Genomic DNA, 13,685 nt, shown 5'->3' with positions numbered 1-13,685 from the left:
GATGTTTCTATCATGAAACAGCCTGTAAAAGCTGCCTTTTTATATATCTGAAGGACAGCACACTTATAAACTCAAAATAGATTTCTCACCCTAAATTAAAACCAAGCCTAAATACTACTTGACATCAGCTTATAGAGTCCCTAAGCTCAAATCAGTTCATCTATACCCTTGGCTAATGATGCAAACAGTAACAGAAAAGTTCTGAAGCATTCAAGGCCTTTTCTTTTTTAGCTGAAGAAAAGCACAATTTTCTTTGTAAGATATACACTAAGGTAACTGAGGTTCTCCAAGTGATGCCTGGGACAGAAAACACTGTCAGCTGTGTTATCCATCAACTGTCTCAGATTAAAATTTAACTCAAAATTTAAATCCTAGGCTAAGAGTTTTCCCGAAGAACACTTAAAGGAAAAAAATTGTCTGTCAAATGGAAAGTGCTTCTCTTCAGTTCAATACTTTTCCTTGCTCATCTGACAGGCTGCTGTGCAACACAGGACTTCTGATGTTCGCAGACCTAAACATGCTTTCTCCACACAAATGAAAACCTCATGATGCCAACTCCAAGTATGACTTTGTTTCTAACTCTCCAGCTGAGAGCCTGGACTCAGCAGGAGTGGACCACTCTGGACTGTGAGACCCCAAGGATCCCACCGTCTCCAAAGCTGGAACATACGGAGCTCTCACTGATGATCTGAGGACCTGAAGTTCCCTGCTACAGCCTCAGAAATCTGTTAGATGTCAGTGTTTGCAGTCTCCCAGCTTTCTGTAATTATTGCAGAAAGAATTTTGAATGAGCAGATGACAACACGCATCAGACCAAAATGCCAGGCAGCCTCTACTCCTCAGATAGTGCCAAGCAGCAATTCGAGGGAGGAGATGATGCCTAGAGAAATGCGTGCTTTGTGTGAAACGACCATTTCTGATGCCCAGTGTTCATCATGGCTCCATAAACCAGTCCTACTACCAGGTGTTCAGAAATGACAGGTAACATGTAACTATGGCTCACAATTGTATCTTTAACATTTCAAAACCACATTGTAAGTCTATAGACAGGCAATGTGAAGTCCCAACAAGATTAACCAGGAGCTTACCCTACAGTTGTCAAGAACTTTTGAGTTTCCAGTAAGTTGCCATGGGTACCTGAACAAATTGTACACAAGTCTCTTTGGTAAATATCATTAGCAGCCTTAGGACAGAAAGATCTGCGTTTCCTAGAAATATTTTGTTTTACTTATGTTGAGCTGTAAGTTTGCTCAACTTATTATTTCTCAGGTTTGCCTTTGTGGAACCCTATCTGGTATGAACTAAATGTTTTCTTAATGCTTACGAAGCATTACAGCAGTCATTTCGTGACACAGAAGTAAGCTGATTTATACAAGAGCACCAAGTTTACTTTTAATTATAATTAACAAATCAAATGAGCTCTCCCAAGGACAGAAGGGCAGTTATTCTTGAATATGAAAACTATCTTGCTTAAAGCAGGAAGTATTGTGAAGACTGCGATTGCTTTTGATTCCATATTCTCATTCCTGGAACAAGCAAGTCAGGATACAGCTTTTTGACCAGCATATCAAGAAAATGTTGTACTCTGTTTCCCTCTAAATTAAATATAACTTCATCCTTCTGCTAATGGATCAGTGATTGCCCACCACCACATCTTGAAGATACGGTTTAGGAAGTAAGGAATGTGATAAAATCATCATAGATGAAGCCTTCCACCCCCACAGTACTTCTGAATTCAGAGATACTAAGTGCACAGCTGACATGAAAGTAGACTGACCAGCCCAAACTACTCCCAAAGCACATGTATTTTCCCTTTCTAGGTCATCTCTGCTGAACATGAGGGCTACCCAGAACCTGGATAATGATGGCAATGATGAATGCATGGAACAAGCACAGTGCAAAAAGGCCCTCTTCCTTATGGATAAGCAAGCTTTCAAGTTGGTGGTGGTTCAATTACACTCTGCAGTCCAAGTAGTCAAAATATTATTTTGAAGCAGCTGCATGTTTAAGAATGCACAAGTGTTGTACGAGAAGTTGCTTATATCTGTAAACCAGACAAGGCGCAGTCTAGATTCTGATTTTAAGCCCATCAGCTCTAACAACATCTATTTATCCATTACTTAAATAAATAAATAAACAAACCCCAACTCCTGAAAGTCGATGCCCCAAACTCACACACCAGCATCAACATGACTTTTATGTTATCCTTTAGATGGAAACGGAAGAAGAGCTGAATAACAGATTGCCTCAACACATGGAAGACTACCTCTCAGATAAAACCAGTGAGGTTATGCATGAACTCTTACACCCTTGCCACCTTGCCCAAGTGGTCACTATTTTTAATAACCTGACAATTTTCTGCCAAATATTTAATGTATTTTTTTTTTTTGCGGAGAGGGGGTCACAAAGGAAGGAGAGTCCTGGAACTGTGATATGGAAGGACACAGACCAGATAATGCTGTAATGACTGACTTAAACTCCTGGGTTAAATTTTCAATTTTGATGTGTCAACTTTTCGTTATGCATTTTCAAATTCAGGACAGAATGCTAATTTGTTTTATCCTAAACTAAAAAACATCTGAGAAAGGAAACATCTTAGTCCTAAATGCATCAAGAAATAAAATTACTTCTGTCGCTATCTTGTAAGACAAATGCTCAAAAAGTAAAAAAAAAACTTGACAAAAAAGATCTGTTATGAGTAACACAGAATCAGACAAAAACCTCCACATGTTGAATAGACATGTCCCAGTATACTGAACAGACTTGTCTCGGTATGGAACAGTTTATAAGCTTAAGGAATGCAAGGATTTCAGCTTGAAAGAGTCATTGTTTAGGCTCTGTTGTGGAACACAGATAAAGATATTTACAGAGAAAATATCTTTCTGATATTGTTTGATGGAAGAAAGTGTATCATGTTAGTGACAGGATTTCTCCCCAGTTCTCTAGATACAAAGCAGCTTGGTTCAGAGGCATCCATCAGAGGTCATCATTAATCTTTGTGGTAATAAGATCCAGGCTCTTTAAAAGAGCTGGCTGTTAGTTGAAGATCTGCCATCACACTAAAAACTTTCAACTCTGGAGTTACGAGGAAACAGATTAGATTTGTTCTATCAGCAGTGTGGTGAGAAACTGTTAGCAGAGCTCTAAAACTAGACTGCATCAAGAAGTCAGGATAACTTATTAAGTGCTAATAAGCCAGGAGTGTTATGCCATTTTTTAAATTCTCAATTCAAGACTCACTAATTAATTTATGTCCATACACAAAGTGTGACTTATCTTTCACGAACTGTTTCCTGCTGTTGCAGAGCTAAGAGGCAAAACAATTCTGTTTCTATAGATACTATCTTCCTGCTCAAGAGCAGCTGATCCATGCATTTATTTCATTTTGTCCAAAAAAGCCCTCTTTATAACAGAGAGCCCCAAACCTGTAGAATACTGAGACAGAAGCTATCAGTTTGTGTGAAATTATATCTCTAGTGAAGGATCTGTAAGGCTTAGCCATTTGCTGAAGTTCACAATGCTCTTCCCTTCCCCCAGTACCCCCTAGACAAAAATGAGTAACAGTTACACCACCAAAACAGGTGATCAATGTGAAAAAATACTCAGTCAGATGGGCAGTTTAAGGCAGTCACAACCAAGACAGGAGCTCACATAGTGATGAGAAGCCACATAAATCTTCTTTAAACACAAAATTCCTGTCAACATGGGCTTTAGGATTCATATAAAGCTCACACCAGGATGCTGTCCAGTGGGCACAATCCTGCAGCTTCAGAAAAGCCGTAACATCAGAACATGTTGACATGCCTTGTAATATTTAGGTCTAAGTGAACTCTGAATCTCTTCATTGACAAAGCTCCCTATGCATGCACACCCTGAGAATGCAGAATTACTTCTGAGGTCTGTCAAAACACTGACGCTACTCAGTCACAAGACAAAACTTCATGCAAAACATCCTTGCGACACCACCTCTGAAGGAGTATTAACATCTGTATGCAAACACTGCTTCCAGCTGCTAGAACACATCCCTTCTTGGTACCAGAGTGGGGAGGGGGGCAAAAAGCTGACACTGAGGACATGGCTAGCATCAGTAGCAGGGAGCTGACTTGAAGGAGCTATTTTAATGAGGCATCTTTGGCATCTCAGGTAGAGTGCTCAGAAGAATCCTGTGGCCTGATGTACTTAGGTTGTTCCAAGCAGACCCCTATAATTGGATTTTATTATGGCATCCTCCTGTAAGCACAGGAAGTCTTTCATTTTCCATAGGAATAACTGCAACAAAGACTAAAAGAAAAGAAATCACCCTATCTCAACTGGAAACCGAAATCTTGTAATAGTGCATCATTTAGTTCTGGATAACAGCAAAATACCAACCTTCCCAGATGCAGTAAACGGTAAGAAAATAAATCTTCTCCCCTCCTTTCCAACCCCCTCACATCCCACACAAACCTGTGTGGGCTATGAGATTCCACAATGTAAGAGAACTCTCGTTTTTCCAACGGAAATCACCACCTCACAAAGGAAGACCACATTTAAAGTAGTTATTTATCTACTGCTAATTCTAGCATCAGTTTCCTTTCAGGGAAAACATACTTAAAAAATAAAAATGGTAACAACTAAAATTTAAACCAGAACTATTTCCTGCTCATCCTAACTCCCACATCATTGCAGCAAAGAAATACTGGGACTTCCCCTTCGTAGCCAGATCTGGGCAGAGAAGATGCAAGAATTCAATTCACAGAATTCAAGGCTGATCTGTTGGATTACATACTTTTAGTCTATATTCCCATTAAAATTCAAGAAGTTGCAGAAGATTCTGAACACAGATCTTAAAAAAATATTTTAAAAGAATTCTTACAAGATTAGACATCTATAAAGTTAAAACACTAAAAACATTTAAGAAAGAGGAGAACTAAATTAATTCTGAAGTAGTAAACTGACCTGTATTAACTCATCTTTTTGCATGATCAGAAGTTGTCTTAGAGATATATCTCTTTCCTGTGTAAAAGAAATGGTTTTCTGCCATCAAAAACAAGAATTTCAGAAGAAAACACTGTTTTCACTTTTTTTTTCCCCCCACAAGTTTTGCTTCAATTTTTGGAAACAAAACCAGCCACACACCACCATTCATGAAGTAATGAGAGTTCTCTAGTTTAGAAACACATGTTGTGACTAATGCATATAATGACAATTAAGCAATCCAGTCCACTCCACCACAGTTTAACTTAGCATTTTAGACATAATCTTCTGTTTAATAGATTTACTGAATTAATTTAATAAATTTATTTGAATTAATATATTAATAGTGATATAACTTTTTTGATGGTGTAGGTGCATTTTGCTTCCGTGAATTAGTTTATAAGTAGCAGATACACCACAAACTTACCTTCAGTAATCCTATTATGTGTTCTAGACCAACACCATGTAAAAACACATCCATGTCATCAGAAGTTGAATATGAGCTGTAAATATAATTAGTGAGATTCAAGATGAAAACAATAGAAAATAAGAAAAAAAAAAAAGAAATTCAGAACAAATTACTATAGAAGAGCTCCTCAGACAAAGCACCGGGGAGCAACCTAACATTGCACACACCTACTGATGGCAGCAGAACATCTCATACGCATCAGGGTGTACAAGTTAATCTATCCGAATTTTTTAAATGACTTTTCTGTCTAATGAGTTGAATTGAACCTAAAGGGAATGAGTTCATAAATAAATGTAAATTTAAGTAGCAAAATGTTCCAACTGAACCTTAAAGTTGGGTTGCAAAAGCCTGAAATATTTGGAAGTGGGGTTAAGGAAGATAACAATGTATTCTTATCAGACAACATTCATATAAATGGGATTCAGTCCACAACTGTTATCCTTTCTGTTCCATTTAAACCAAAAAAGCTTATCAAGGAAACAGGAATGTCTATAATTAAAGATAATTAATTAGCCTGGAAAGAAATTTGTTATTAGAAAGACTACTGTTCAGAATGTAGACTGAGGAAGTAGTAAAACCCACTGTAGGTTTTGATTTTAACATTTATAAACAAAGGAAAAATATAAACTTTGATTCTTTGACTTTCAAAAAGATATAAAAATATAAGGGAAAAAATTTCTAACCATCTTTCAACAGTCAGATAAACAACTCTAGTGAAGAGAATTAAGCCAAAAAGCAAATCGTATGAAATGCAGAAAATACTACTGCAGTTGCTACAAGCGCTTCCTTTGCCAAAATCCCAAGAGACAGTTTGCTCAGTCTTACTGTAGGCCCTGAAATTAAGGTTTGTCCCCTTTTCAAAGACTTGAAAGCCTCCAAACCAGAAGAGGATGTAATCCAGGAGCTGAAGAAAGCAAATTCCTGACAGGTATGTGCATATGCTCGTATAGTCCAGGGCTCTGGAGCCAGGACAACTGCCTGATTAGCATGGCAGACAGCAAGGACTGAGGTTACACTCACTACCTAAGCATGACAAGAGGATGAGAGCAGCAAGGACAAGAAGTTACACTCACTGACCCCGCATGGTGGGGCACAACTGATACCCAGTACCAGAGGATGCATTAGGAACAACTGACAGAACAGGGACTTGAGAAGAGAATAGGCAATGCCTGTGATGAGAACCATGCAGGAAAATGGCAGGAAGGAGACATCCAGCTCAAGGAACTAAGATGGAGTAAACACAGGTATCGGTATCTCTTGGCTATGGCTAGATGAAAAAAAACCCACTCACCAGGGGGTGGGTGGGTGGGTGTGTGTGTGTGGGGGGTGTGTGTGTAAAAAGATAAGCTACCTTTGTAAGAAAAGGCGTTTAACAGCCAGACGTCTAATATACTCCAAAGGAATGTTTCCTGAAACGAGGAGTTCTACTACCAGAAAAGCTCAAAATTACGAAACATCAGAACTAGATTATTTTTAATATAAAAATCTTTGAGCTTGACAGAAATGCATCTTCATAAAAACAAATCAGTTGCTCACTTGATGCAGAAAAAAAACAACCAGTAGAGTTTAGAAAAAGAATTCTGCAACACTGAAATCCTGGAAGCCACAGAATTGCCTAACAGAGAATTACCTTTACACAGCTAGACATCTGGCTGCCACAAAGTGGGCTACACAATCCCAGTGTCTTATTTTAAAAGCTTATCAAGATTACCCAGGCACTGGTAGAACATCTTCTAGCCAGCATCAGGTTTCAACAGCACTAAATCAATTTAGATAACTTCTGCATAGTGTTATTTCCTTATACCGGAAAAATAATGAGAAACTTCCTAAGTAACCTAGACCTATTTAAAAAAATAATAATAAAAAAAGAGATTTCTTCTAACTGAGGTCATTAAGTACAGACTCTTATCTACGAGTATGAATGTTTGTGAAGCGTACTAGAAGACCAATCTGCTTAAAAGAATATCACCTTCCTGGGAAGATACAGAGACTCAAAAGATGATCCAGAAGGAACAGATGGATCACATGGGAGACATGGTTCATAAAGGCAGATATGCCCAGAACAATGCCTTCAGGAATCTATGAATAGGTAAGACGCAAGAACAAAGAGGACAGCACAGATAATTGATTTTTACCATGCAAAGCCTTCACCCACCCTGCTGCTCCAAGAAGTACTTCTAAGACTGGTGGTCGAAACATCAAAGAATAAAAATCTGATCGACGTGTACATTCATCTAGCAACAGAATCTGGTGAGGCTTCGTCTGAAATGAGGTACTGTCCGAGAGTGAAACTACCTCAATGTGAATAGCTACCTAGTGAACTGCCATCAGCCTAATGATACAGAACTATGGCACCTCAAATTCAGCAAGACCTGTCTGAGCAGGGACACAAGGAATCCATCTGACCAGCCAGAACAGACTATGGCCACTGGAAGTTGTTTGCTCAAGACAAAGGAGACCTCCTTGTTTGCTCAAGGAGGCAACTGGATGGTTTGTTGAGGACTTCTTAGCCAACACGTTCTGGGACAAAACCATATTGGAGGTCCTTGAGGTTGCTGAAGCAGGAATTGATTTCAGTCATAGGTCACCTGTGAGCTTCAGAGTCAGGGTCAGGGGCATGCTACCCAAGAAGTTCTACAGCTTAACTGGTGTTCATACTTAATTTTGACTCTCATATATGCAGGAAAAAAAAAAATAGCATAGCTCTTCCTGGTGGCATGAAGCTGGAAATGAGCATTCAGTGAAAGCATCAAAAATTTAACATGAAATGAAGACAGATGCACAACAAGGACTATCCAACAGGGGAGCATACAAATTCAACAGAGCTGAAATGAACTGAAGTGACATTAAGCTCTGGCTCTACTATACATTACACCAATGAGAGGAAGGAAAGATCTAGAGCACGTTCTTTGTTTATAATGCAAACGAATTTTGCAATCTTGAAAGATTAATAGTATGTTAACATAATACTGTGGACTCCTGGTAGCACTCCAAACAACACACATCAGTATAACTTAATAATTCAGATCAACAAATACAATCTCTTAGGAATGTTTATAAGCTAAAATTGCACTATGACTGTATTACCCAACTCTGTGATCAGGGACAGCTGTCAGAAATTTGTAGATAGCCTCTTGCTTAATCTTTTCATGGTATCTCCCTTGCAAATGACTTGCAGCCAAAGACAGTAAACTATAAATCTGAAAGAGCCAAAAGGAATTTATTATTATTCAATCTCAAAATGCATAAGAAATACACAAGTGTAAGACTACAAAGAGTTGCAGCATCAATTGCGACTTACAGGGAACATGAAACAACTGACACTTCTCTAAAGCGCACAACTACAGTGAGAATTTAAGACTAAGCCCACAGGGCTTATCAAGAGCATTTCTGAATTAACCAAATTCTAGCACAATGATGACCTGTCGCAGAGCAAAACAGTACATATAACAGTCCAAGAAAATTAGCATCTGTCACCAACATAGTAATTTCTGTGGTTTGTAGACAAGAGTTCTACACACTCACAGGAACAAGTTTTCTAAAGCACACAAGGCATGCGACTATTTTAATGTCACCATTTCCAGTGCATATACAAACCCAACACGCAGCAATTTACAACTGACAATCTAAGTTAACTGCATCTGACAGACAGGGATTCTTTCAGCTGGTTAAAGAAGCCAGCCTTCTACCAGACATCACTACGCAGCAGTGATGGATTCCAGAAACTGAACTGCCCCTGTGTGAGTTTTGAGACAGTTACTAGAATATTCAAGCAAAACAAGTAGAGCCTGAATAAACCTAAAGGAATGGTGGAACCACTTACCTGAAATTCAGGTGACTAGCCAATTTTATATACGTATACACATACACATATATGTTTGTGTGGTGCATTGATCCCAACTGGCAACCAGTCACTCACTCACTCTCCCCCGGCAGCATGGCAGAGAATCAGAAGGATAACAGGAAGAAAACATTCATGTGTTGAGAGACACAGTTTAATAAGTGAAGGGGAAAAGAGTATCCCTTGCGTCATCTGGGGTCAGCTACCCTGGCTGTGCCCCCTCCCAACTTCTTGCTCACTCCCAGCCTACTTGCTGGGGGTGGGGGACAGAGTGAGAAACAGAGAAGGCCTTGATGCTGCACAAGCCATGCTCAGCAACAGTCAGAATATTGGTGTTTTGGTACAAACCTAACACACAGCACTATACAGGCTGTTAGGAAGTAAAGTAACTCCATCCCAGCCAAACCCAGCACAATATGTAAGAAAAATATCACTCCTCCCAGATATAGTTTCTGCAGACATAGTCTGTATGACAGCCCAAGGGGCTGACAACAGCCTGAACTGCAGACCCTCAAGCTGGAAGAAGCTCATGACCATTAAATATTTCCATACAATCTGCAAGACTTTGCAGTAACTGTGTGAAAGTTAGCGCTTCACAGGTCAAGAGGCAAGCCCCACCTCTCAAGTGTGAAGAGCCCATATTCCCTCCATGTCAGATAAAGTCGTGTTATAAGATTGTGTGGCTGTAGCTTGTTGAACAAGTCATTTATCAAAGGCAGAAAGCATCTGTGGTTCCTTCCAGTAACCTGAGCTATCAGATCACTGAGCCTACACTGACAGCTCTGTGCATAGTTACCATTTTTGCTCCTGGAGCCTGCCAGGATAACAAACATGAAAACAAAATAAAAAAAGAAAGAAAGAAAAAAGAAAGGAAAAGAAGCTGTAAAGCGAATTACAATTCACATACATTTTTGAAGAGCCAATGCAAAAAGCCACATCACTGGTAAGAGCAACTCAACACAAAATACACAGACATCTGCTCTGATTGATCTACTACGCTTCATTTGGTAGCAGCAGTAAACATTTATTTTAGGAGGGTTTATGTTGTCTTCAGCAGCTTTCTCTACATGGATAATCAGTGGTTGCTCTCTCAATGATCTGATGACCAATTTACATTATTTTATACCTTCCCTCCCCCGAACAGATTTTGAAGATGGCCAATACCAACTCTCCCTTTTTTAGCTTTAGCCTTTTCACTTCCAAATTCAATCAGAGACTAGACACTGCAAATTAGTTTGATAACCATATTCTCTCACACACCTTGGCAGACAGGAAAAAACAAACATTATTTTCTACTTCTCATATCAACATTACTAACACAAATAATCCCTTGTTCTGTATTCTAAATCAATAGACAAGGATTCCGGGGGAAAAAAAAAGTTCCTAAAAATTATACGATTTATGAAAATATTTTTGAGGCAAAACACAGAATTCGCAATTCAAAAAGAAATGGAATTACAAACCTCTGAATGTTTATTGATTTTTGCTATCTCTGCTGCTGTCTTGTCATCCTTGGTCTGTAGATTTTTGTCAGCTCCCAGCTCAAGCAACTTAAAAATTACATTTTTATGTCCCTGCTGTGCTGCCCATATTAATGCCTGCAAAGAACAACTTCATTTTACCAAGTTTACATATGCAGCAAAAAAGAACAGAGGTTCAATCAATAATGCAACCTTCACAAGTTCTTACACAGCAGAATTTGAAGACAAAAACAAGTAATGCAAAACAATGTCATAGATTATACCAACGAGTACTTCTCAGGAAGCTGTACCTAAAACATGTTTGTGGGTAAAATTATATCATTAATGACAATACACAGAAGTAAATCACTTACTGAATACCCATTTTCATCTTGGGCATTTATGTTTGATCCATGAGCGACAAGAAGAGCAACAACCTGCAGATAGCCTTTTCTTGCTGCATACATCAGTGGAGTCATTTGTCTCCTGAAAGAAAAGGGGACAGGTGAAAAAAAAGATTTCAAGGTATCAAAATCCATCTGGATTATCAAGTAGAGCACCTCAATTCTGTAAAGATTGTCTGTTCTACAGAACTAAGCAGAGGATGAAAGCCCAAGACACTGTATTCATAACTCTGCACAAGGGTGAACTTAAAAGATTCAGCAACTCATTAATGTCCAGTTGGCAATTTTGAAATATTTTAAGAGTTAGCATTTATTTCCTGATTGACATGAAGAAGTCAGAAAGTCAATTTCTGAGCTTCAAAAGAAGGAAACTTACAGGAAACTAAACATGTCTCTTGTAGGAATTTAGAATTTAGACTTCTAATACCTCTGGGAGAAAAAGTTAAAAAAATATATTGACCATTTTATCACACCCAAATTCAAGTAGAGCATTAAAACATAAATAACCTTAACATGTCCCAGCTATGAGACACAGTAGCTCGGTGACTAAACCATTCCTGTTTTGGTTCTGAACTACAGAAAAGCAATTTTTAAATACCATCCCTCCTGCTGCTATCACAGACCCAGTGGCAGACCTCTCACTTAGCACATGGACCAGCTTAAGGAGAAGGGAATGGGCATAACTGTAGATCAGTTCTCACACTACTGAAAGCAGAGAATATCAGCAAATCACCCATTTCCCCCCCACCAATTAAAAATGGAAAAGTGGCAGGCTTTCAGTTTTTACTTCAAAAGATATTTCTAAAAGACACAGCTTAAGTTATGAATTCTACATACAGTTTAATTTAAATCCAAAGTTCTGAAAATGAATACGTGGTTTTGTGGAGGGCAAGTTGTAAATCGCAACTGAATATTCAAGAGGAAGAATATTAAGAACAAAAACTTATGCACATAATTGCAAAACCCTCTGGTGAAAACAATGTAAGCCAAAGAAACACAGGTCACAGGACTCTTGCCAGTGTGCACAGGTGCAGTGCAACAGCGCATGGTGCACATGTATTATCAGTGTTCAGACCCACCTCCAGTGGGTTTCAGAGAATTACACACAAATACCATACTGAAAATCTTAAACTTTCAAGTACTAAAACTAAATGCACAACAAAATACTTTTATCTTTTATCTCATTTTTGTTTTGTTTCCAGAGGCATATGTGATGATGCTTTCTCTCCTACATATATAATTGTTTCTTACAGTTGCTGAAGAAGTACTTACAGACACCCCCTTTACCATTACTGTTTTTTTTTATATCCCAAAACCACGACGACAACAGTCTATTCATCCTATGCTTCTACTGAGATGCTTATAAGATGAAGCCATTGTGAATTTGTCTGAGTATTTAAAAAAAAATTATTGCTCATAAACTTGCTAGAAAAGTTATCATAGAATTTTTAAAAAAAAATACAGTACTGCAGGACAAAGATCTGGTGTTTCTGGTCACTATGAAGTAATCAGATTTAAGCTAAAATATAGTGATGTTCAATTAAAATTTATTGTCTCTTAAAATGCAATATTTTAAAATGAAAAACTATCATGTATTGCTTTTAATGTACACCTTTATGTCAAAAAAATTATTCTGTCTCGTTAAGATACACTTGAGGGGAGGCCTGCACTTTCCAGTATTGTATTTCTTAAAAATAAGTTCAATATCGACCACTAGAGGGACCCTGAAAAGCATATGGAAACCGAAACCACAGTCTTAAAATAGACTCTGCCTCCTTTGAGTATTGCTAGAATTAAGGCTTTGCTCATCTCTCCCTGTTATTGCTCATTCACAAAAGGATATTCTGTTGGATGTGAGCACAGTTAAAAGTGCACTGAAAACAATCCAGTCACATTAAAAATTTGAAAGGTCCTTATGATGGGAAAAAAAAAAGGTCAATTACTTGGAGATAAGCAAAATGAAAGGTAACCATACCTTTAAGACAGACAGTCAATGAAAGAAAGGAACTTGGTAATGCAGTGAAAAGCCTTGCATCAGTCTGTACCTAATTCAATTTAGTCCATCAACACTAGAAAAGCAGAAGTTTTGACGAACTACACTGAGACATTTTTACCATGGGGCACTGGCAATCAGGGGATGCTCAGAGAAGTTTTGCAGTTTCCATCTTTGGCGGGTTTCAAGACCAGATGACAACCTACCCCTATGCCATAGTGGAGGTGGCTTTAAGGAAGACGTTGGACTACAGACCTCCTGAGGTCCCTTCTGACCTGAATAACCTTGCGATCTTATAAAGATTACTATGAAAATAGAGAAAAAGACTGCCCCTATAACTTAACAACTAACTGCTGAGATAGTGATAGAGATACCTATTTATAGATATCTATGTTAAAGAATGAAGAGAAGTTGAACACAACCTAGTAATTTGTAGCAGCAGAAGTCACAGAATCACAGAATCGCTCGGTTGGAAAAGACCTCTGAGATCATCACGTCCAACCGTTCCTGTCTACCCACTAAACCATATCCCTAAGTACCTCGTCTACCCGCTCTTTAAACA

At 38.4% G+C, this 13,685-nt stretch overlaps 1 protein-coding gene across 1 annotated transcript in view; it reads right to left on the bottom strand.

Annotated features, from left to right (window-relative positions):
* ASZ1 (ankyrin repeat, SAM and basic leucine zipper domain containing 1) overlaps positions 1-13,685 on the bottom strand; it is a 34,697-nt gene that overhangs the window by 7,365 nt on the left and 13,647 nt on the right. Inside the window, exons 5-9 of the mRNA XM_010181951.1 lie at positions 11,101-11,212; positions 10,730-10,864; positions 8,513-8,625; positions 5,384-5,459; positions 4,939-4,995 (exon numbers count right to left, since the gene is read on the bottom strand). Coding sequence (XP_010180253.1) covers positions 4,939-4,995; positions 5,384-5,459; positions 8,513-8,625; positions 10,730-10,864; positions 11,101-11,212 — 493 coding nt within the window. The remainder of the gene's footprint in view (positions 1-4,938; positions 4,996-5,383; positions 5,460-8,512; positions 8,626-10,729; positions 10,865-11,100; positions 11,213-13,685) is intronic.

The sequence above is a fragment of the Mesitornis unicolor genome, unplaced genomic scaffold (genome assembly GCF_000695765.1).
Source record: "Mesitornis unicolor isolate BGI_N332 unplaced genomic scaffold, ASM69576v1 scaffold21990, whole genome shotgun sequence".
NCBI lineage: Eukaryota > Metazoa > Chordata > Aves > Mesitornithiformes > Mesitornithidae > Mesitornis > Mesitornis unicolor.
The sequence above is the reverse complement of the archived record's forward strand: the minus strand, read 5'-3'. Positions and strand labels throughout refer to the sequence as shown.